Consider the following 26,294-nt stretch of genomic DNA (forward strand, 5'->3'; position numbering starts at 1 on the left):
CCTCGGGCCCTCCGATTCCCCGGCCAAGGACAACGGTCCAAGGAGGAGAGGTTCGCGGCGGAGTTACCACGGGTGTGGGCGATCGCAGGTAGTCCACAAGGAGCCCCGAGCTCTTCTGGCCCCTGTGCAAACTTGGCATAGGGCCCCCTTCTTCATCTTTGAACGTCTTGGCACCTTTCATCCAGGAGAGGATGCCAAGGCCTTCCACTATCCTCTTCCTTTCCTTTGGAATTTCTATCCCTCATCCTTCTCTATCGATCTTTCTTTCACACTTTCCCTTACTTACCACCGCAAGCGGCAGTTAATATATGGGATATCATCCCCTTTAGAAATGCATAAATCATTTTATTTTGAAGCAGTAAGAGAGACAGAGTGGGAAGTGGCACGCCCTTACGCCCGTCCTTTGGCACAAGGCAGGTGTGTCAACTCTTCCTGAAGGGGTCGCGCCCTTTGGGTTTTCTTTCCCCGCCCTTGGGCTGAGAGTTAGCTCTGACCGTCGTCTGTTGGCGACGGAAGTTAGATAAAGAAGTAAATCATATAAATACCTCACTCTGTTATCCTTTATTTTCTACGTATATTATTTATTTTTGCATTTAATCTTTTCTTTTTTTTTACGAATCTTGAGTCACAAGACTCCTGCCCTTACAATTTTAACGTTGCCTTTTTAATCACCATGCGGTGCGCCCGCCTTTAGTAGGAAGTAATATCCTTCGTTGTTGTTCTGTGTAGTTTCCTTTATTTTTTATTTACATTTCTTTTTTTTTTAATTATCCCTGTGGAGAATGTTATCCTTGTCCATTTTCCCCTTCATTTGTTTATCCTCCCATTCATAAGTCGAGAAGTCTATTTATAGCTTACACCCGAGTTGTAAGCTGCAGACGTAAAAATTTAGCGTCATTTAAGTTGGCGAATTAAAACCCGCGAATAATCTCTCTGCCTCACAGCTGTCAAGTTCTTGTCCCTTCAGATTAGCGTTCGTGGAAATATTAGTTATGCTCGTCGAGCTTGTGAACAATTGGAGGTCGATTGAAAAGAAGAATTGAATTCTATTATTACAATTTTGGTAAAGGGGATATTATTTAATACCTACAGTGTATTGTCACGAATGCCGCCTCTTCAAGGCACAACTAATAGCATGCCTGTAATTCCAGGATAGCATTAAGGAATCAGTGGGTTTACATTTGTTTCCTTTTAAATTCTGCCTTGTATGTTTTATTTTGTTGTTGTTATTTTGAAATTTTGAAGTGTTCTCTGTTTATTTTCTTTTGAGCGCCTTATTACCCCAGTAAAGTAAATCGAATAAAGAATGGGTAGAAACAGTACTTAGGAAGTATTTGAGCAATAATTAATTTGCAAACAAGTTTACCCTTTTATTGAATATTCTAAATTGCACTCTGCTCCTAAAGTAAACCTTCAGTTTGTTATTGATTAGTGTGGCATCAGAGTTTTACAAATAAAGTAAAGTAAAGGTTGTAGCAAAGTAAAAGATAGAATAAAGTCGAACGTTTTCTTCGCTCATTTTTGCTTTTGTCAATATTCGCACCCGTTTATAGGTGTGAATATTATCTTGCCAGGGGAGCTGTAAAGAGTAGCGCCAAAATCCGCTAGGAAACTGTTCTCCTTTCCTGCTTTGGGTTGGTTTGAACCTTTGAAGGTCGGGGTATAGGGGCTCAGAGAATATAATAGTTTGGGGACAGTAAACTGGCTTTGCACTGTTTTCTTTGTTACAGGAAAGAAAATCGTTTTCTATGATATCCGGGTCGGCGACCTGGGTCAGGACATCGCCCCCTCCCCCCCCTGTCCAGAAGCAATAAAAGGTCAGGGCCAGAACAGCTCTCTCTCTCACGCGCGTCGCTAGTTTAAGCCGAGAACAAGTCAAGTCTCGGTCCTTTGCCCCTGCCCTCCTCTTCCGCTCGCCGCCACGTGGATCCCATCGCCGCCCTGTGTGCCCCGTGTTCCATTCCACGTGGCCTTAGAAGACTGCAAAGGGGATTGCAAGTCTCCCAAACGCGAGCTGACATTAAACGGCGGCCTTTTCATCATCCCAAGGGCGCCCTTTTCCGCCCCAATCTACGACTTGAAGAAAATACCTTGGAGAGGGAGGCTACCATTTGTCCACGCTTCCACACGTGTTTCTCGGCAGAAGACGTCGTCAGCCCTACGCCCCTACAAATGTGGTAATGTACCCAAAACGAGTTGCTAGTCACGATTACTTAGCCCTTTTGCATTTATTAATCTCTGGGCCTATAACTTTGTGTTCCCTGATATTCCTTGGTTCAAGCCAGGCCCACGTGTTCACAGCTTCTTTCCTCTGAGTCACAAGTAACGCCTCGGGAGTCCTTGGCGCCTTCAGTGCACCCCGAGTAATTCAATCCCCAAATTCCAGCATTAGATGTGTAACGTGGGTCCAAATATCGTTTCAGAAAGACGCCTGTAGCAGAATTATCTTGGTCCGTGTTCCTGGCATTCCCAAGCTCCCCCTTCGGGAGGACTTCTCGGCAGTAATTTACCGTATTTTCAGTTAATTTTCCTTTTGACCTTGTGTGCTATCAAATATAACTATTTTTATATCCACGTGTTTCACGCACTTCCCCTAGTGAAGAGCCCTCCGCTCCGTGTACTTCTTTTTTTGTTTGTGTTTTATATGTCCTGGGTATCTTACAAGGCCATTTTCGAGTAAAGTAATAATTGTGGAGTCATAAGATCCACCTGCACCAGGAAACATATAAAAATATATATATATATATATATATATATATATATATATATATATATATATATATATATATAACCCTCTCTCTCTCTGCCCTCTCATCTGGCAAAAGAATTCAAGTAAATAATATTAAATTTATTCATTCTTTTAGTAGGACCCATAGTAGACAAAATTTGCCTATATAATTCCTCATTCACCACTGCCTTTGAGGGGGAGGAGGCTTTAATCTCTTCCCTTGTCTGAGTGACTGCCGAGACTCCTTTCAAATTGTAGGTATTAATCCCGTGAGAGTTAATCCTCACCTGAGTGGAACATGTGCTCGTCAGCCATCTTGAATTTCAGCTATGCTACCCAGAAAGTGACCCTAGCGCCAGCTATTAAGAATGAAAGGCATAATCCCAGCTAGGCTATAAAGGGATCTTGGAAGGACTCACTCGCTCTCAGTCTTTCCATAGACTCCGTCAGCAGCACATACAGGACTTGGGTCCTGCCCCCTTGCTCTATTGCCTTGCTCAGTCCAGACACATGGCAACCCAGGCATAGTAACTTTTGTTGTGAAATTATTCACTTATCCCTTTATCCCTGGTTTCCCCGAAAGACGAGCACTTCATCTCCTGATTTTAATGGTGTACCCAATGTGCATATGGACGAAGATTACAAGTATTGGTGTCATGTGCTACTGTGAAAAGAAAACATCATAAATGTGTCTATGTAAGTCAGTCCCCAGCTATCAGCAGGCTCGGTCATCGGCGATCCAGTTTTACGGCGCCTGTCTAGCGACAAAAATTGCCGATTTCTGCTTATCGGCGCTGATAATTGGGTATTGGCGCCAATAACCAAAAATTGGCTATTTTCAATTATCATCACGCCGTTAGAACTGAGCCCCTGCCAGAAACCAGGAACTGCCTGTACTTGCATTCCAAGTTCTTATATTTCATTTTTTGTGGCTGATTCTATTCATGTCTATTTGATGTCATATGTTCTTTTTATTCAATTTCTGTGATTTTTACAAAATTGTTTTGTCTTGATGATTGATAATAATCTGGTTTTTGTCTTGTTTTAGTAATTGAACTGCAGGTTATATATATACATACATACACACACACATATACACATATATATGTATATGTGTGTATGTGTATATATATATGGTATATATATATATATATATATATATATATATATATATATATATATATATATATATATATATATATATATATATATATATATATATATATATATATATATATATATATATATATATCTTGCATGTGTAGTGACCCCACTACACCATTTACGACATCCTTTGAAGTGGGCTCCCATTGTGTCTCTTCAAGCAATTCCCAGTCATTTGCTCCTTTCATCTTGTATTACGGGACCTTGTTTGCCTGTTCCAGTTACGCTACCATTCTTCTGAAATGTGTTTTTCTTTTGTAAACATAATTAATCAAGTTAAACCCCAGAGTTTACCTAATCACTCCCCCTTTGAAGTAAGCCCTAAGCCATGTTTTGATGTATATGTTTTTACCTGACCTCGAGTTCAAATTTGTGTCACCCAAGGTAAGTTGCGTATATCCCCAGTGTAACCCATTGTTTAAACTATATATATGACTTGATTCTCAGTCACATAAAGGTTCTACCAGTACAAATGAAACGCTTAAGATACAATTAACACGTGTATTTTCCTTAATAGTTACACAGGGCCCTGTTGCTAATATTATGCTACTTAATTATGCAATTATAGTCAGAAGGTACTCTGGGGTGACACGCGCTGATCACTGTCTTATAGACATGCCCCAACCCGTCAACCACTAATCCCCTGCCGATCATTAACTTTTCAAACTGAACTTGCTTAGGTCATAGACCTCAGCTGATTGGTCTCTCATAATCGAAAGGAACCAATAAGGGTCTTCAATGTATGGTACTCATTTGAACTGGCCACGCCAAACCCCAACGATCGTATGGCATTCGACGAATCAGCAGTATCTGTTCGTTAACTTCAGATCACAAATACATACAAACAACTAGCAGATTTTCCGTTATGTCCCAAACACGAACTTCTATATAAATCAGTTTATCACTCCCCCCTAAAAGTTCTGCGTCTTGCAGAACTCACAACACTTTTTTTTTTTTTAAATAGTTTCTCTGTTATTTGTGCACTGGAATTTCAGTACCATACCACCCAACATCATCAGTAACTCATGCAGAAAAAAATTAAACTTAGCAAGCCAGGGTCAAACTGCGTGGTTACAATTGGCAATTTACAATGTTATGAATTCCACATATCACATTGCTATGATTTTTTTTTTAAAGAATTATATAGAATTGGAGCACAATAACCTGAAGTTCAGTTGCTAAACCAGATTACTATCAATCAAGACAAAATAATTTTGTAAAAATCATGGAAACTGAATAAAAAGAACATGTGACATCAAAATTATGAATAAAATCAATTACTGTACAAAAAATACATGGGCATGTTTATGATGTTTTCTTTTCACAACAGCACATGCCACCAATACTTGTAACCTTTGCCTGTATGCACATTGGGTGCACCATTAATGATCCCCAGACATGCTTGCACATCATCTTCACTCTCCCCCCTCCCCCAAGGTAGCCAGGCAGTCCCAAAAAAGGGGGTACTGGCTTATTGAGGTGCCACATCACGACATCTTCTTTGACGGGATGCACATGTGATAAGTGGTACTTGCCTTGGACACCAGTTTTAATATGCTGGATCACCGCAGTGTTGTTGTTCATGTTTCCTCGGTTGCAGCCTTTTCAGATTCTGTCCCCTATTTGGATCTTAGACGTTTGCATGTGGAACCGCTGATCATATTTTGTCTCATACTTTTCATTGGCCCTCAACAAAAGCATCTGTGTTGTCTGAAATACTCTCCGGGTTAGGTTACAGAACATCGCCCAGTACTGTTCAACACTATATAGTGGTAAAGTTCTGAGGTCCATGATCACACTATATGGCAATGAAGGTTCCTGTCCATACACTAAAAAATACGGGGTATCTCTTATGGGGCTGTTATGTGCCATATTAAGCGCAAGTTCCACCATTGGAAACATCTCTACCCACTGATTCGGACCATCTGCTACTAAATATTTCAAAATATTTGTTACTTCTCTATTATGGGATTCAACTAACCCACTAGCTAAAGGCCGGTAAGAGGCGATCATGAAACGTTCTATGTTCAACATTTCTGTTAGGTCTTTTATTACTTCATTAATAAATTCACATCCATTGTCACTGATTAACGTACAGGGACAACCGAACTTCACTATGAATGAACTAAAGTCTCTGGCAACTGATGACCCCGATTTATCCCCCATCGCATATGTGTGCATATACCACATGAACGCATCCACCATCACACACACATACCTGAATTGCCTATCCCCTTGGGGGAAGGGTCCCACAACATCAATGTGTACTCTGGCAAATTTGATTGGTTCCACTGGCCACATCCGAGCCTTAGGAATAGTATGTCTATGGTTTTCATGGTATTACAGATGTGGCACTGGGAGATGAATTTTACAATGTCTTTTTTCATCCGTACCAAAAAAAAGGATTCTTGTGCTCTTGAGGGACCTTTCTGTACCTATATGTCCTGCATGGGGACTTACATATATCATGTGGATGGCCTTCTCTACCAAAGAGGGAGGAAGGACGACACGAGATCGGATATCGCCTGGTCTCTTCTCATATTTACAAAATAAGATATCTCTGTCAAGGAAGAACATATGTTTGGGTACCGTTACGAAATCGGGAAACTCGTTACTCCCACCCCTTGCATAAGTCTTAACCTGTTCAATCCAGGGTTCAGACTTCTGACACCTGATCACCTCTTCCACGCCCCAACCACACAAATCAATCACACACACTCTCACTTGCAGGCATTCGCTTGCTAACCCCCCCGGAGGATCAGCCCTCTCATTCTCACAGCTAGTTTGACTCACACCTTCCCTCTCTCTCTCCCTAACTCTTGAGTACAAACTCTTGAGTTACTGAGTTATTCCTGCTTTCTACATCAGGTGCCTCTCAGGCGTGCAACTGTTTCTTTCGCCATTGTTCCTCTCTTTGCTGCTCGAGTTGTAACTCCCATTATGGCACTCCTGGAGAGAGCATTAGCTACTTTACTTGTTTTCCCTGCTTTGTGTTCCATTCCCACAATTTAAACTCTAACAGCCGCTTGATCCAACAAGCCTGGCGAGTGGTTAAATCCCCTTTCTTGAGTAAATCTCTGAATGGGCGATGATCTGTGTTTATTTTGACTTGGTGCCCCAGCAAAAAAGGAGCGATGTCTCTCCAGCATCCATAGAACCACAAATGCCTCTCTATCAAAGCTACTGTAATTCTTCTCTGTCCCTTTTAATGCTTGTGATGCCAAACAAATCGGTTTTTCATTCCCTGCATCGTCAACTTGAGAAATCACTCCCCCAATAGCTATACTGCTCGTGTTGGGGGTTACTAGAAATGGTTGATCAAACTTTGGATAAGCTAACAGTTCATTACTAGTGAGTGAAATCTTTAATTCTTGAAAAGCTATTTCTTCCTCCTGTCCCCAATGAAAACCCGACTGTTTCCTCAATGAATCTAGTGGTCTCACTATTTTACCAAAATCTTTTATGAATTTACGATAGTAGCCTGCGAGCCCAAGGAAACTGGCTACTTCTTTTGCATTCTTCGGTTGGGGGAATTCTTTAACTGCTACTACTTTATCTGCACAAGGCTTAAGGCCTTCAGATGTTATGATGTGCCCCAAAAATTCAACTTCTTGCTGAAAAAATTTATATTTGGTTAGATTAATTTTCATACCATGTCACTTTAAAGCTTCTCAGACTTCAATAATGTTCTTCTACTTTAGCCCCTATTATGATTACGGCATCTAAGTACACATCTAAGTATACAAACACACTATGCCCCAATAGCAATGCTAATACGGACATCATAACACGTGAAAAATGCGCAGGAGTGTTCTTTACTCCAAAAGGAGGGTAATTATATTCAAACAATTAATCATTAGCTTTAAAAGCTTTCTTTTCTTTGCTACTCTCGTCTATAGGTATTTGATGATAACCTGACTTCAAATCCAAAGTGGTGAAGAATTTACTCTCTGACTTAATCAACAATTCCTCGACAGGGCAATGGTAATGCATTGTCTTTTGTGATACTATTCAACTTTCTATAATCAACACGTAGCCTAAGAGAACCATCCTTCTTTTTAACAATCACGACTGGCAAAGCCCAGAGAGATTCACTTTCTCTAATTGTCCCTTGCTCCCTTAATTTATTAATTTCATTCTCCATTTCCCGCTGATAACAAACTGGAATTCTATACGACTTGGATCTTATGGGTGGCTGATCCCCAGTCTCTATAACAAAACGAAAATTATTTCTTCTGCCTGGAATCTCGTCGCCGATCACAATTACATTTTGATAACTTTCTATAATTTCCTTGACACTATTTTGATAAGTAACAGGGGTAGACCCACCAGCCATCCGCAGGAGTCTACCTAGATGGTCTTCACCGCGACCCTGATGCATGCTACTCAAAGTTGTGAGTGCGTGAGATCTGCTATTTCACAAGGTTCAAGGTCACATATCGACCCACTGTCTAATACGATACGCTGATCGCTAACGTTAATAAATGGCACATTAACCTCGCCGTGTATTGCCTCGCTCAGACCCGGAATGATAAAATCTTCCCACTTCTGATGGGGTCTGATCATAAGTAAGGTGCCTTCTGGTAAGTTCCGTGCAGGTGTCACGGTGCAGGATGAGAGGGTCCGGAGTGGTGCCACATCTCACACCTCTGGGGTGGCAAGTACTTCCCCTCCACCACCCTTCGATCTTAGGGAGACTCGTAGGCACCTTGGTCTCTCCCCCTCTGTGGGGATTCATTGTCCTTTTAAACATACTTCGATCTCTTTCCTGCCTGTGCTAGTTATTGTTATTTCGTTCCTATCCACAAAATCAATTTTAAAATAACTGAAATTCCTTCTACTTGTAATGCTGGCACCACACAGAAGGTATGTGTCACTACTCGCCAATCAATGGTTACCTTTTGCTTCACAGTCCTCTGGGTTACCATCCGATGGCCACCTGCTGTACTTAAAACTAAGCAACCTTTCATAGGTTGCACCAACCCTGTCACTAGGTGTTCTTCTAACAAAGACACACTTGCGCCAGTGTCAATCAACGTCCTTCTGTCGCTCTCCTACCCATATTTGCATGACTGGCACCGCAGCTTCCTTTGCAGATTGAGGGCAGCCAATAGGCTCTTGCATTACCTTCCTTCCCAGCACCCTCAACGTTTGGGTAGGGACAGCAACAGTTGGCTCTCCACTAGTTCTCGGGGGGTTGGTTGTAAGGGCCTCTCATCACCATTAAGAAATCCCAGTATGGAAGTGGGAAGAATTAGCTTCAGCATGTGTCGGCAGAAGGCTTCTTTTCCCTCTACAATCTGGTCTCTTTCAGGGGTGAGAGACTCATAGTCTTCACCAACGAGATTACATAATGCTGAAATCGACTCCCCCACCCCCAATGTGGGGCCATAAGCTTCCATCAGCTCTATCTTCTCCTCTTGATGTAGGGCAAACTGCTGAGTGAGGTGCTGTTTAAAAGCACCCCAGTCTGCTGAATAACTGACGTCCCAACTCCTGATTTGCTGTGCTACATTCCCGGTCACTTTTTGTTTTCTTCACACAATTTTTTCTCTATCTGTCCAGCCTACTGTGGCATTTTCAATACACTTTATGAAGGTCTCGATTGAAAGGAAACCTTCACCAGTGCGTGAGTTGTCAAACTCAGGCACTGATCCACCTAGCACTGGCAGTTTTTTTATTTTCTCGACTGATTGCACTTGCGACATTGGCCAAAATTGTGGGTGAGTCGACGGGCTTTTTATTTTGTATTTCATTTGTTGATTTGTGCAACTCTTTTAACACACGTTGGATAGTTGCCAACACCTCTTTACACTGTCCTCTTACTTGGCACTGTTATTGTTAGCACTGGTACTGCTAGTACTGGCACTCTTACTGTTGTGCGCCGATTTTCTTTGAGTTTGCATTATTTACTTCACCTTCACAATTATGCTGTTAATTATTATGTACTGGCAAGACCCCATGACAGACACCAAAAATATGACCTGATTCTCGGTCATATAAACATTCTACCAGTACAAATGAAACGTGTAAGATACTAATTAACGTGTATTTTCCTTAATAATTACACATGGCCCTGTTGCTAATATTACGCTACTTAATTATGCAATTATAGTCGGAAGGTACTCTGAGGTGACACACGCCAATCACTGTCTTATAGATGCACCTCAACCTGTCGACCGCTAATCCCCCGCCGATCATTAACTTTTCAAACTGAACTTGCTTAGGTCATAGACCTCAGCTGATTGGTCTCTTATAATTGAAAGGAACCAATATGGGTCTCTGATGTATGGCATTCATTTGAATTGTCCATGCCAAACCCCAATGATCGTATGGCGTTCGACAAATCAGCAGTATCTGTTCGTTACCCTCAGATCACAAATACGTACAAACAACTAGCAGATTTTGTGTTATGTCTCAGACATGAATTTCTATATAAATCAGTTCACATTATATACATATATATATATATATATATATATATATATATATATATATATATATATATATATATATATATATATATATATATATATATATATATATATATATATATATATATATATATATATATATACAGTGATCCCTCGTCTATCATGGGATAATGGGGGCCAGAACCCCCGCGATAAGTGAAATTCAGCAAGTAGCATTGGCCCCTCCCTAGGGAGGCATATACTGTATATACATGGTATATATTTAAAGGCTTTACTGTATAGCCTTTCCCACACTGTTATAAACACTTCCTATGCACTTAAACACTGTATTACTATTTTGATCTCCTATCACAGTAATATGCATAAAAAAATGATCGTCCCATATTTGTAATGTTTACGTTCTGAGAATCAGCTGACTGAAGCTGCTCACTACTAACGAAAGAATTAGGAGAATAATTTTCTAGTTGCCAAAAGAAACAAATTTATCAATGAAATTATTTTTAATTCTGTACATAAAAGATTATGATACAGTAATTCATATTTCATTGAGAGAGAGAGAGAGAGAGAGAGAGAGAGAGAGAGAGAGAGAGAGAGAGAGAGAGAGAGAGAGAGAGAAATGGTGTGTACTGTACAGCACAGTAGCTTGGGATGAGACTAAGTCTTGACTAAGTCTTGACAAGCTGGTGATGAGAGAGTATACAGTATCCTTGAGTTGCTTATGTATGAAATTCAGATTTTAATTATTTTTACAGTGATTTAAGATGAAACATCAACAGTGATAAGATATTCTCTTATGTACCACTCACGTGCCTTGTCCAAGTGCCTGTATTACTATTTTGATCTCCTATCACAGTATTATGCATAATAAAAAAGATCGTCCCATATTTGTAATGTTTACGTTTTGAGAATCAGCTGACTGAAGCTGCTCACTACTAACGAAAGAATTAGGAAAATAATTTTTTAGTTGCTAAAAGAAACAATTTTGTCAATGAAATTATTTTTAATTCTGCACATAAAAGTTTATGATACAGTAATTCATATTTCATTGAGAGAGAGAGAGAGAGAGAGAGAGGTGGTGTACTGTACAGCACAGTAGCTTGGGACGAGACTGTATACAGTATCCTTGAGTTGCTTACGTATGAAATTCGGATTTTAATTATTTTTACAGTGATTTAAGATGAAACATCAACAGTGATAAGATATTCTCTTATGTACCACTCACATGCCTTGTCCGAGTGCCTGTGGGTATATCTGAAGCTTCCAGTCCTTGCGCGTCGGTCTCTTAAGCCGTTCTTCTCACGTAACATGATGAAACATCGCTGTTTTCCATAATATGGCTGCCAATATGGTGGTACTTTTTAATTTTAATTTTTCGATGAATATTTCTGAAAAATCCGCGATGCAGTGAAGCATCTTTTGTTTAACTTCATTTTGTACTGAATTATATGTCATAATGCAATGAACCAACAGTACTAGCAGATATTAATAATTATTAATGGAATTAATGAAATATTTGGGTCTTCATATATCGCGACTATTTTTGAAATTTCCGGAAAATCCGCTATATATTTTCTCTTATAATATACATACGTAATGGAAAAATCCATGAAGTCGTGAATCATGATAATTGAACCGCAAGTAGCGAGGATTCACTGTATATATATAATATATATATATATATCTACTGTATGTGTATACATACATACATATATATATATATATATATATATATATATATATATATATATATATATATATATATATATATATATATGTGTGTGTGTGTGTGTGTTTCCTGAAATACCTGCTTCAGAAGGGGTCTGAGGATTATTCAGTCAATGTCATCCAATTTTCAATGTCCTCCTGACAGGTTCATATTTCTTAAGCTACCACGATGTCTCTGTAAAGATCATGGTAAGGTGCAACTTATTCCTCAGGGGGCTTAAAATATGTTCAAATGGGTACCTAGACAAAGAATTCAACATGATCTGCCAACAGCTAACGCAATTGCTCTATCCACCACACATTATCGAGAAGGCTATTAACAAAGCGAATAAAATATACTACAGAGGTCCCACTCACAACAGACAAATAAATGTTAACAACAAAATAAAGCTTCCGTGCGACAAAAACTTCCAAAAAGCCACCGAACAACTCAGGTCTAACAATCCTTTTATTTTCCATTATCCCAAATCCATCGGGAGCTTGCTCATTATTGTATACTTAAATAAAAAAGGGGAAGAAGCTGGAGTTTACAAGATTCTACGTAGCATTTGTAATGAGATTTACGTGAGGGAGACGGGTAGATCCCTCTTGCAAAGATTAATAAAGCACAAAAGATCAGTATGGTATGCTTCGGAGAGTTCAGGGATTTTCCTACATATCAGAGATAAAGGCCATCCCATAAACTGGAGCAGGGCGGAGCTGGTTTTCAAAAGTAGTTGTCTGTACAAAAGAAGGATGCTGGAATCTGCTTTCATCAATCAAACCAACAATATGAACTTGTCAGGAGGACACTGGAAATCGGATGACATCGACGGGTTAATCCTTAAACCTCTTCTGAAAAAGGTATTCCAAGAAACACGACCACTAGACGCTTCGCCAAACGGGAGTTAATGAGGCCAAAAACCACTATGGAATTGTTTATTTTCCCTCCTTCTCGGGATATGTACAGTAATACTTTGATCTTACACGATTCGAGTTGCGCGAATTCACACACACATATACACACGAACTTTTCACTGGAACGTAACTAATGGGCATACGAGATTTTTTCACAGACTCGAAATTCTCAAGAAACCCTGCAGGCTGCAGAAGTGGTTATGTTTAATTTTTGAAGTACTGTAATTTACAAGTTTTCATGCTTTTATGTGTAAAATCTGTATGAAAAATGCATTTCATGCTTTTGTGTAAAATCTGTATGAAAAATGCATTTCATGCTTTTATGTGTAAAATCTGTATGAAATATGCAGTTCATGCTTTTATGTGTAAAATCTGTATGAAAAATGCATTTCATGCTTTCATGTGTAAAATCTGTATGGAAAATGTATTATTTTTATTTTTGTACATGCATAAATATGATGCAAAGGTAATTTCAGCACATTCAGTTAGTGTACTTTTACAAGATGTGATACCCATTTGCAAAGTTACTGCACTTTTCAAAGATGATACTCCTGCAGAAAATGCTTGTTTAATGTTTGAAGTACATTTATGAGTTTTCATGCTTTTAACTTTAAAATCGATATGGAAATTTTATATTTATATGTTTGTACATAAATATCATACAGGTATTATGTCCATTTGCAAAGTCTTTGTCACCAGGACTTTACATGACCTTGAGATGAGGTTGTTCAGTCGCGCTCATTTGATAAAATGAATTCGTTAATATCAGAGATGTAACTAAGAATTGTATAAGTCTCATTCTTTGAAAAGTACTCTGTTAACCTTGGAGAAAAGTGCTGGTGCCATCTGTATGTGCATGTAATTACAGCACGTTCAGTTGGTGTACTTTTACAAGATGTGATACCCTTAGTTACTGCACTTTTCAAAGAGGATACCCCAGCAGAAAGTATGCGTAATTTTTAAGTACTATTTTATAAGTTCTCGTGTTTTTATGTGTAAAATCAGAATGGAAAATTTGTATTTAAATATTTGCGCATAAATACGATACAAAAGCAGTGCAGTAGAGTTACTGTATTACCGTATATTTATCTCTCTCTCTCTCTCACTCTCTCATCCGTAGTTAGCGTTCAAACATATGTTTACACCTTATTATTTCTCTGTACGTCATTACCTGTACTTTATATAATTTTAAATTGATTGAATTTTACCTGTAATGTACTGCCTTCTACGAACATTATGTACATGTTTTCGTTATTTGAATTGTACCTTTGTTATGACTGGGACGCATGAATTTTTACCCAGTGACACAGAAAACGGCTTTTACTCTAAGTGAAAAAGAAAATGGCATCCCATGAATTAGGGGTAACATTAGTATACATACACACCTACTGTAAATGCGCTATTATGATACTGTGCAGTACTCAATTTTTATGTCAACCATTTATTTCTTTTTTAAGGGTAATAAGCTAAATTTTAAATAAAATTATGCCAACTTTAGTTCATTTAAAAGTTAGCTTAATACTTTGGGAGCATGATTAGGGTCATATTTAGTACTTAAACTCTGGAAATAAACATTTATTAGCATTTTTAAAGACCATGCCAAACTTACGCGAAAATTCACCTTGCACGAGGGGCTCCGGAACCTAACCTCGTGTAAGTTCGAGGTATGACTGTATATATATATATATATATATAATATATATATATATAATTTATTGACGTGGTTTCACGTCATCGGATCACCAGTGGGTCAACTAATTTATAGTCATTCAAACCCATATCTGATGATTATGAATAAAGAATCGTTTAGAGTTGCTGACTATCTGTACTACAAATTTATATTCACAAAGTAAAATTAAATCATACCTGGTCTGTTGGAACACCAGGACGGCTTGCATCATCTCTAGTTTTAGGTGGCTTAAGTTCATCCCTCGGGACAATATCAATCAAAAAATCAAACTGATCATACTTTGTAATGGCCATTGCAATGTCATTCCTCTGAAAGTAAAGAAAATCATACATAAATAAAAAGCATATATGTTTTATCTTATTTAAGCATAATATTCACTCATATGCATCCAACTTCGTGGTCTTCAAACGTTCCAGACTCTTTGATCTCAAAAACAAAAGAAGAACAGTATTAGTACTGAACTGGCACTACCTGGATCTTCTAGTTCATAGCTGGTAACTGCCTCACTTTTCATGTGTCAGCAGCACTACTAACTACTCAGCTGAACTCAAAAGATGATTTTCATCTACTGCATAACTGCCTAAAGGCTTTTATGAATTAACAACTTCTCCTTTTTTTCATCCCTTTCACATTAGTTTTCCCTTTAGCTGATAATTTACTGGATTTTCAGGCATAACAAGCATTTAGATTTCACCAGACCCAGTCCTGCATTGACCGCTTTTCATTTTCACAAGCATTTTCTATATAATCATCCCTGTGTTTTCTTATACAAAGGATAGCAAAAGTTCCAGTGTTTTCTTTGGAACCTATTTAAGTATTTTGGACGTTACAGTTTTTTGGTGTCAGCAAACTATGTTTTGTGTTAGATGTTATTAGGTAACTATCAATTTACAAGTTACTGTTCTGAAGTTTATTCCTGCTTGTGTTGGTAGCTTTACTATTGGTATACTATATACAGTCGACAACCCGTATTTGGCGGGGATTAGAGACCACAACCACCCGCAAATACCGAAAATCCCTGATATATTGGAACCCTACCTCTAAAAACGCTTTTATGTAACTGCCTATTTCAAGCCAATCAGCATCAAGGAAAGCTGGTACCCTGTTGCATGACTGACTCCTTCCAACCCTTCATCAATCTAATAGCTGTTGTCATGGGGAGAGAGAGAGAGAGGAGTGAACTGAGTACAGTATACTTTAAACTAAAATACTTTTAACTGCTTATTTTAATAGTTCAAACAAAATTATACCTTAAACTATTATCCTAAAACACTTTAATTATCGTTTCAAAGTCATCTTTCAACATTTTACCCCTAAAAATACAGTATTTATATATATATATATATATATATATATATATATATATATATATATATATATATATATATATATATATATAAATGTATATTGTCATGATGTTGCCTTGTAATATGTATATCATACGATATTTTGATATATTTACTCTTTTATTTATCGTGTTATATGTAATGATAATGATTGTTGAAGTGTTGTATTTAGTTTGGCATCAGATCTCAAAGGAACTAATGATTTAAATGACTTAATAACGTAATTTAGAATTAATAATATCTTTCTTGATAAAAACGTGGTATAAGGAACATGTGTGTCCTGGTGAGAACTTGTTTCATTTCGACTGTCATCAGTTGAGATAAGAGAGAGCGCTTTGTTTTGGGTTAACGTGAGGACAGTTTGGAATAACAATTGCCGATTCATTCACGAAATCAACTCAGTTTTTCGTCTTGTTTATAAAACACGTCGATCATAATTAGCCGATTGGAGTATGTTTCGATCCTAAAAAGATTTCTGTAAAAGCCTTGTCCCATACGAAAATAATACGAGTGATTTCACAAAGTTACATACATGGCTCTGATCACGTATGCCGCCTTGAGAGAAAGAGTAATATGTCCCGATTGCATTCTAAACGTTTGCTGGGAGTGATGTCACCTTCTATCTAGAAATTTCTCTTTCGGTATCCCGTAACCAAAATGCCTTAATGACGTCATGTAATTGTTTCTTGTGATACTGGAATTCTGAAATCTATTCATTCTGATTTCTGAGACTGATCAGTTTGATTCTCTCTCTCTCTCTCTCTCTCTCTCTCTCTCTCTCTCTCTCTCTCTCTCTCTCTCTCTCTCTCTCTCTCTCTCTCGTTCTTAAAAAGAGATTACTTTTAACGTGGTATATTGTGGTCACTGGTGTTAGTCTTAGCTCTTTTGAGATCTGAATTTAGTAAAATGATTTAATTTGTAACGGCACCTGGTAAAAAAGTATGTTTAGTCATATTAGCGCAGCTGCAAAGGGCTTTTACAGAGGTTTTCACAAGTTTGTGTAAGGTAACGTGAATTTTACTTATTAATAACATGGTATAATAAGTTAGGGAAATTTTGCCTTAGTGAAATTATTATTGATAAATCTTTTGTGTATTTTTGTGTGTTCTTGTCTTTGCAATCTCTTCATATTTTCACATTTTTTTATGTTTGTGATGTGACATTTATTTATGTAGCATTTTAAATATTTCTTGGTAATTTAACATTACATACTTGATTTAATTTTCTATTTATTAAGATTTTCTTTTCAAATCTTGAGTAATTCTTGATAGTTTAAATTTTTATTGATTAATTTAAATTCCTGATAAATTAAAGTCTTTGTAAATTAGTTTTGTTTCATAATTTAATTAAAGAATTAAGTTTTGTGTTATTTTCAAGTAACAGTAAATTTTTCAGATTGTGAATTCTAATGATAAATTTTGAATTTAAAAATAAATTTTTGTGTTTAATATTTTTAGAAAAACTGTGTTTTATTTACTGACTACCAGTGAATAGGATTAATTGTGTGTGCATATGGCAAAGTGATATACATGTTGTGTTCTTTTAGTTTTGCTAAAGTGAGTTAAGACCAGGGAAACCGTTAAATTTATTTGATGGAGTGATGCCCTTTTACTCTAGAATATTTGTGGTTTAATTGTTGATACCTCACACATATTCTGATAAACTGAGTTTGATTTTTTCAAGTGATTAATAAATTTTAAAGGGATCACTGTTACCTTTAAAGTACTCAGTTGTAATTCCTATTGTTAAGAGAGCTCCGGTATCTGGCTGAAGTGAGGTAAATTTTTGAATTTTGAGAAAAGCTGTGTAATAACCAGGTACTTGGTATGCATTGTGACAGTATTATTTGGTGCCCAGAGACCCGGGGACAAAACAAAATATCACTCTGGTTTATGGTTTATACTGGTAGCGTTAGGGGTATATTTTGATAGGAGAGTGACCACATAGTTATTTTTTAATTGTATTGTGAATTATTTAGTTGAGTAACTTAGAGAAAAGGGCTCTGTTCGATGTTCGGAAATTTTTAGCAGCTCCATCCATCCAAGAGTTATCTGAATCCAACCTGACTAAGGCACAGTGGACTGCTTTAGCAGTGGCATGTGGGGGTAAAGTGTCTAGTGGTATGGTTAAGGCACAAATCAAATGTATTGCAATCCAAGCATTGATGGACTCTGGTAAAATAGATGAAGAGTTAGAAGAGGCACAAGAATTGTTGTATGCAGCTGAGGAAAAATTTATAAATAAGGAAGAGCAAAAGAAAGAGAAAAGTGATACAGAAGCAGAGCTTAGATGCATAGAAGCAGAAGAAAATTTGATTAAGCTGAAGATGCAGGCTGAAAGAGAGAAGATGCAAGCAGAAAGAGAAAGAGAAGACAGAGAAAAAAGAGAAAGAAAAGAAAGAGAAGAAGAAAAAGCAGCAGAAGAGGAAAGAGAAAGAGCAATATATGAAAGAGAGATGAAATTAATAGAAGCTTGCTCCAAGTTACCTGTAACACAGTCTAACCCTACTCAAGGTAATTCAGACCCTGTACTTGATGTAGTAAGAGTGCAGAAGTTAATTCCAAAGTTTACAGAAGCAGCTCCAGATGAGTTTTTTGATCACTTTGAAAAAGTGGCTTCAGGTATGGAATTGCCAGAGGATAAATGGTCAGTCTTGTTACAGAGTGTTCTCATTGGTAAAGGAAGAAGCACCTATTTAGCCTTATCAGCTGATCAGTGTAAAGAGTACAAGGTACTCAAACACAATGTTCTGCAAGTTTACCAGATGACCCCTGAATATTATGATGAAAGATTCAGATCTTTGAGAAAGGATGACAAATAACTTTCTTGGATTATGCCTGCAAAGTAAGATGTTTTAAACAATGGTTGGAGGCTGCTATAGTTAAATCTATGGATGAACTTGAGGAGTTAGTAGTCCTAGAGCAATATCTTAGAAGAATTCCTGAACACATAAGAGCATGAATGTAAGAAACAGTGAAAGTGGGTTTCCTATATACTGTGAAAGCATATCTGTTCTGTTCTCTTGTGATTAGCACATCTAGGAACATCAATTTTCGCCCTTTTCCCATCCTGTTTTGAATTTTATGGTCAGAACTAGCAAATTCAATCTACTAAAAAATTTATTGAAGTCTCCCCAGCTATTGTCCCAGAAAGTAAAAATATCATCTACGTATCTAAGCCAGATCATATTGCAGGGTTTGATAAGTGACAAAATTTCTGTTTTAAAATATTCCATGTACAGGTTTGCTAGAAGGGGGGAGATAGGGGACTGCCCATGCTACAGCCAAATTTTTATTTGTTTTCTTTCAATGGTAATTTTTACAAACAAAAATTTGGCTGTAGCATGGGCAGTCCCCTATCACCCCCTTCTAGCAAACCTTTACATGGAATATTTCGAAACATAAATTTTGTCGCCTTCGACGTACACTCACGAGAGGTATAGAGGTGTTGAGGTGGCCTGAGTATTTTGTTGGGGAACAAGTTGTTTAATAAAAACTGATTTTAAAATTGCTAGTTGTTGGTTGCTAGGAGTTTGGCCTATGATTTTAAAACCTTGTAGCTAATATTGAATTTACATTTCTTTGCATTTTCACGTATGCAAGAGGATAAATCTCTTGCGTACGTGAACATGCAAAGAAATGTAAATTCGATATTAACTACAAAGGTTTTAAAATCATAGGCTGAACTCCTAATGACCAACAACTAGCAATTTTAGAATCAGTTTTTTATTAAGCAACTTGTCCCCCAAATAAATACTCAGACCACCTCAACACCTCTATACCTCTCATGAGTTCATGTCGAATCTGAACCTGATCCGGACTGTCACTCATTCTGTGCCTTCAGCACCATTTGGTAAACACTCTTCCTTTTTACTGTACTTATAATTTTATGCTATAATTTTATGTTGTTTTATTCAGAGTCTGCTTTTTAATGTCTGTTTCTTTTACTATGTAACTTTGAAAATGGGACTGAACGTCTTGAAGCATCAGCAGCTGAGTGAAGTACTCAGAAAGAAATAATGAAGTGTCCTTCTCCTTGCACCAAATAGCTGTTTGCTGGATATATATATATATATATATATATATATATATATATATATATATATATATATATATATATATATATATATATATATATATATATATAATATATATATATATATATATATATATATATATATATATATATATATATATATATATATATATATATATATATATATATAATATAATATAATATATATATATATATATATATATATATATATATATATATATATATATATATATATATATATATATATATATATATATATATATATATATATATATATATATATATATATATATATATATATATATATATATATATATATATATATATATATATATATATATATATATATATATATATATATATATATATATATATATATATATATATATATATATATATATATATATATATATATATATATATCTATATATATATATATATATATATATATATATATATATATATATATATATATATATATATATATATCTATATATAGATATCTATATATAGATATATATATATATATATATATATATATATATATATATATATATATATATATATATATATATATATATATATATATATATATATATATATAAGGGATTTTGACAAAGGAAAAATCTATTTCTGAGGGAGGCCCTGTGTCACCCGGTGAAATTCCTTACAAGCATGAATTTCTAGGTATTGATATTGCTAAATATACCAGAGAAAAAATCTATCAGGAATGCTGGGGTTACTACCCCCAGATCGATCATCTATAATGAAATAGACGTCGGTATAGGCAAGGGTGAGTGATGCTATCACTACCACAGGACCGCACTCTGAAGACATCCCAATGACAAAACCCCGGAATGTGGGGAGCCGATCCAGCGCCCGCACTCACCCGCCCGCCAACCGGCGACCCCAGCGCCATCTGAACTCATTCCAGGCTAGCACCCTCCCCAGGCTTGGTATGCCTATGCAGGGGGGGAAACTAGAACCTGGGAGGGTCACCGGGTGACACAGGGCCTCCCTCAGAAATAGATTTTTCCTTTGTCAAAATCCCTTTTCTGAGCTCGGCCCTGTGTCACGCGGTGAAATTATAACAGAGAATCATAACAAGTCTTTGTGAAAATGTAAAAACAAATAAACAATTAGGTGATTATGTATAAAACACTGTTATATGAAAAATAGATTTAATTATCCCCCAAATATAATTAAACGTTTCACATATAAAAGAAACCTGAATAATGACTCGGGATAGCATATGTATCACAGAAAATGACATAAGAATTATTATGTACACAGTAATACTTATAGTAAGAGGTACTAAACTAATGAATATTAAAACACAGAGGTACCTCAGGACTTAAATCTAAATCATAGTAATTATACAAATCACAAAATTATACAAAAACACATTCTTAAGACTAACAATTCAAGAAATTACATAATATAGATTGGGGAGCCAGGCTGTGAGGCATGACTGGCCCAGGAAAATTGGCAGGGCAAATAAACGAGGTAGGCGGGCGGGGGGGAGAAGGATAAGGTTTAAAGGATGATTTAAGGTGGGGGGATGACACTCCCGACAGCCACCGCAGGGAATTTCAGAGCTTCTAGTGATTTCAGGTAGTGGCGTTTAAACACTAATGGAGATTTCCAGCCCGTATACTTCGTCAGCTCAGTGAAATCCATATTATGAAAATAATTAGTAGAGGTAGCTATCGCTCGGATATCATGAACTTTAGGGACTGAATCCGGGTTAGCTTGCTTAATGAAGTACAGGATTTGTTGTCTTATAGCCTTTAAAGAAAGTGTTCCACCTTTTTCCCTGATAAAAAGAGGACCAGACAAACACTGAGAAGTTCTTTGTAAGTAAGCCCTCAAGGTAGCGACTGGCCATAAAGATAGGTCTTGAGGAAGAGGAACAACCTTCCAGGGGGACCACCTATCTTGAGGGTCTTCATTTTTTGCTAGGAATCTTTGATCTGGGGAAAGCAGAACTTCTCCTGACGGGAGGAAATCTATGTGATCGACACCTCTAGAGAGAGCAGACAGTTCTGAGATTCTGGCACCTGAGGCTAAACTAATTAGGAATAAAGTTTTCCTTAATAGATTTAAATATGAGCATTGGGCGTTATTAATATCTGAAGCCAATTTCAGAACGTCATTAAGAAACCAGGTAACCGTATGTGGACGGGTCACCGGCCTCAGACGATCACATGCTCTAGGAATGGAAGAAAAGTATGAGTCTGTTAAGTCAATCTTGAAGCCATGCAAAAACACCTTTCTCAAAGCTGATTTTGCTGTTGTAATAGTGGCCGGGGCCAGGCCTTTTTCAAACAATGATCTAAAGAAAGATATCGCTAAATTAGTGGTCATAGTTTGGGCTTCACATTCCTTTAGAAAAGATGCCAATTTTTTAACTGCTGAGTCATACTGCCTGAGAGTTGAATCTCTTTTATCTGATTCAATAAACAGAGTATTAACAGGATCAATATTTGCCCCTCTCTGAGCGGCAAACTTCATAAAGTCCATAAAGCCAGGGCATTCAGAATTCTTGAGGAAGCTGACACAGTCTTTGTTTGTACTATTTGAGTCAGCAGAGGTTTGGGTATCTGATGACACCGTAACTTGAGCTCCAGGAGAAGAGGGAACCAGTTGCTCTTCGGCCAGTTGGGAGCTACCAAGAGTACTTGACCTTTGAATGACCTGAGCTTGTGTAAAACTTTCATCAGCATGTTTATTGGCGGAAACAGATAAATTTTCTGCCAAGTGTTCCAGTCTATGGACATTGCATCCGTGGCGTAAGCTTGAGGATCTAGGTTGGGGGCCACATAACAAGGGAGTTTGTGGTTGCTCTCCGTGGCAAACAGGTCCACCTGAAGCCCCGGAACTTGATGGCAGATCCAATTGAAGGAGGTCCTGTCCAGGGACCACTCCGATTCCAGAGGGGTCGATCTGGATAGGGAGTCCGCCACAACGTTCCGTACTCCCGCTAGATGAGTAGCTGACAGGTGCCAGCTGTGTCTGTCTGCCAGGGAGAAGATGGCTAACATCACATGGTTTATCCGGCTTGATTTGGAACCGCCCCTGTTTATGCAATGCACTACTACAGCGCTGTCCAACACCAGTCTGATATGAATCTGGTTGGTGGGACAAAGTTTTTTCAGGGTTAGAAACACTGCCATTGCTTCCAAAGTGTTTATATGGAACTGCCGAAACATTGTAGACCATGTCCCTTGTACCTTTTGTTTTGGTGAATATCCTCCCCAGCCGCTTAATGAAGCATCTGTGTGAATTACCAGAGCTGGAGGGGGAAACTGAAGGGGAACTGACTTCGAGAGGCCCTTGACTGTGGACCATGGCCGAAGTCTTTTCTTTAGTACTTGAGGAACCAATGAAACCTTGTCCCTGAGTCTGACATTGGCTCGTCTCCGCCACACTCTGCTTATGTCTTTTAACTTTGCTTTTAGGAGCAGGTCTGTTACAGATGCGAACTGAAGAGAACCCAAGATTCTTTCTTGCGTCCTGCGGGAGGTCTTCCTGTATTTTAGGTACTTTCTGGTAGCTATGGCTATTTCCCTCCGTTTGGCTGGCGGGAGGGACAATCTGTACGAGGTCAGATCCCACTGGATACCTAGCCACTGAAACCGAGTCTCCGGAGTTAGGCGGGATTTCTCCCTGTTTAACTTGAAGCCTAAGGATTCCAGAAACTCAATTACTATGGCCGTAGCTCTCCGGCACTCCTCGACGTTGGACGCCCAAATTATCCAATCATCCAGGTATGCCGCTAACGATATCCCCCGGGATCGTAGCTGCTGAACTACTGTTTCTGGCAGCTTTGTGAATATTCTGGGTGCTATGTTGAGCCCAAAAGGCATGACCCTGAAGGAGTAGGCCTGCTTCCCCAGCCTGAAGCCCAGGAAAGGAGAGAAGTTCCGCGCAATCGGGACGTGATAGTATGCGTCTGAAAGATCGATAGAGGTGGTGACGGCTCCACGAGGAAGTAGAGTCCGTACCTGTGCGATTGTAAGCATGCGAAATTTGACGCATTGTATATAAAGATTGAGACGTGACAGATCCAGGATTACTCTTTGTTGACTGGAGTCTTTTTTGGGAACACTGAACAGCCTGCCTTGGAATTTCAGGTGTCTCACTTTCTTTATGGCTTTCTTTCTGAGCAGTTCCGTCGCAAAGTCCTGTAGAGCTTTGGAGGAGGGTTGATGAAACCTGGTCAAGGGGGGAGGGCCCTTGATCCAGCTCCAACCTAAACCTTTGGAGACTATACTGTGGGCCCATGGACTGAAGGTCCACTGGTCCCTGAACCAGTACAGTCTGCCGCCCACCTGGCTGGTCTCACTGGGAGGATGCAGGTTTGCCTCCTCTACCGCGACCTCCTCTTCCCCGGGAGAGGGACCGCAAGGCAGCCTTGCCTCTGTAGGAGGCTCTAGCTCTGCCCCCCCTTGCACTCCTGTTAAGGCCATGAAATGCCCAGCGGCCCTCATAGGAGGGGTTGTATGCCGGAGACGTCACATATGAAGGAATGGCAAGGGAGTGCTGAGCTGGCTGCACCAGCACAAACTGTTGAGGTTGGGACTTGGACGTAGAGGGTTGGCACACAGGAGAGACAGGTACAGCCTGGACAACAGCTTGATGCTGTTGTCTTCTGTGCCTCCTGTACCTCTTCCCGGGCCTATTCTGAGGGCCGCCGGAGTCTGGGGTCTTCCGTTTAAAGGCCGGAATACCCCAACGGGAGCGCAGACTTTGATTAGCCCTGGTTGCCTCTGCCAGGACATTATTGACTTCATCCTCCGGGAATAGATTGGCCCCCCAGAAGGAACTTTTCATGAGCTTGTTGGGCTCATGCCTGATGGTAGCGTCGGCAAAGATGTATTTGCGGCAGTTCAGCCGCGCTACCATGAAGTCAAACAAGTCTGATTGAAATCCCGCTAACAGGGATTTCGTCAGGACTTGGAAGAGTGGCTCTTCTGAAAGCGTCACGGCGGTTGCCTCCGCCAGACACAGCGAGTTCAAGGACCGGCTCAGACGACATCTTGCCTCGAACTCAGCCTTCAGGAGAGCTTCCAGCAGTTTAGGAAGCTGCTCACTGAACTGGTTGGATGCGCACTCTGCGTCCAGTTTACCAGAAGTAAACGTGGCCGGGGCATCCTTCCAGAAATCATCATCTCCAGGGAAGATCAAGGACGTAGGGTCCGTTTCCCGGAGCTGAGGCAAAGGTTTGCCCTCCGAACATGCCTGAGCAGTCGCGAGGGCTACTTTAGTCATGCAGGGGGTTGGGACTTTGTCACCCAGGGAGAACATGGTGAAGTTGCCCTTGAAGGGGGTCAACTTGGTGTTCTCCGCCTGCCAGTCAACAAATGTGCGCATCAGAGCCGATTGCGCCTGGTCCCTAGGGAAGATTACTGTCTCCTTCGGGACCTTGTCAGATCGTACCCAAGCTTCTTCTGTCAGCCTGGCGAAGCCTGGGTAGGGAGGCAGAAGATCAGGAGGAAAGAATTCTAATTCCTCGAGTCTACGTGTGCCTAAACCCTCTATTGTCAATGTGTCTTCATGCCGGGGAGCATGAAGGGCCAAACGCCAAGGATTCCCTTTGTCAAATGGAGGGAGGGCGGAGGCGTCCGGGATGGGGTAGTGCACCGCAGCCCCACCGGAACGCACGATATCGGAGAGCATAGTCTCCTGGCTCTGCAGCCTCTCCGTAAGCTTACTCAGCTTAGCCTCGACCTCCGTAGAGAACCTTTGTAATAGCATCCCCGCAAACGCCTCCGGATCAAAGGCAGGCTGGCGAGGAGGGCTAGGCTTGGCTGCTCTCATACTCGCACCTCTACCGGAGGGGGCCGGTTTGCTTCCGGAAGCCACCGGACCAGCGTCCTGTGGCTTTGACGGAGGGAAGGGGGATGCCTTCCGGGAAGACGAAGACTTATAGCCCTTCGCCTTCCACGACTTCTTCAACTTGGGGACAGTCGATTGTACTCTGTCCCCCAAGAGAGAAGATTTATGAAATCCCTGAAAAGAAGAAGATGAAGAAGGAGAATCAAAAAGGGAGCCCGCCCCCGCTGCCTCACTTACCTCCCCACCTACCTCCTGGACCTGTTCCGTATTCATCGGTTCCAGGTCAAGATCCAAGGCCGCAACTTCCTCCGACACCTCCGCATAGAGTGGGTCTTCCTGGATGGGCTGGGTCTCTACCCGGATCTGCTCGATGACAGGAGCAGCGACTGTAGCAGGTACAGCTGCTGAGATCC

The 26,294-nt window shown here is 39.3% G+C and overlaps 1 protein-coding gene across 6 annotated transcripts in view; it reads right to left on the reverse strand.

Annotated features, from left to right (window-relative positions):
* The window catches only part of LOC136828451 (nuclear transcription factor Y subunit gamma-like), a 338,180-nt gene that overhangs the window by 158,112 nt on the left and 153,774 nt on the right, over positions 1 to 26,294 (reverse strand). For 4 of the 6 annotated variants that reach the window (XR_010850046.1, XM_067086522.1, XM_067086521.1 and 1 more), the window contains one exon: positions 14,815 to 14,946. The exons of the other annotated variants lie outside the window; for them this stretch is intronic. Coding sequence is in view for 3 of the 4 variants with exons in the window: in XM_067086522.1 (XP_066942623.1) it covers positions 14,815 to 14,946 (132 nt within the window). In the remaining variant the exon portion in view is untranslated. The remainder of the gene's footprint in view (positions 1 to 14,814; positions 14,947 to 26,294) is intronic. 6 annotated transcript variants of the gene reach the window in all.

The sequence above is a fragment of the Macrobrachium rosenbergii genome, chromosome 42, assembly GCF_040412425.1.
Source record: "Macrobrachium rosenbergii isolate ZJJX-2024 chromosome 42, ASM4041242v1, whole genome shotgun sequence".
NCBI lineage: Eukaryota > Metazoa > Arthropoda > Malacostraca > Decapoda > Palaemonidae > Macrobrachium > Macrobrachium rosenbergii.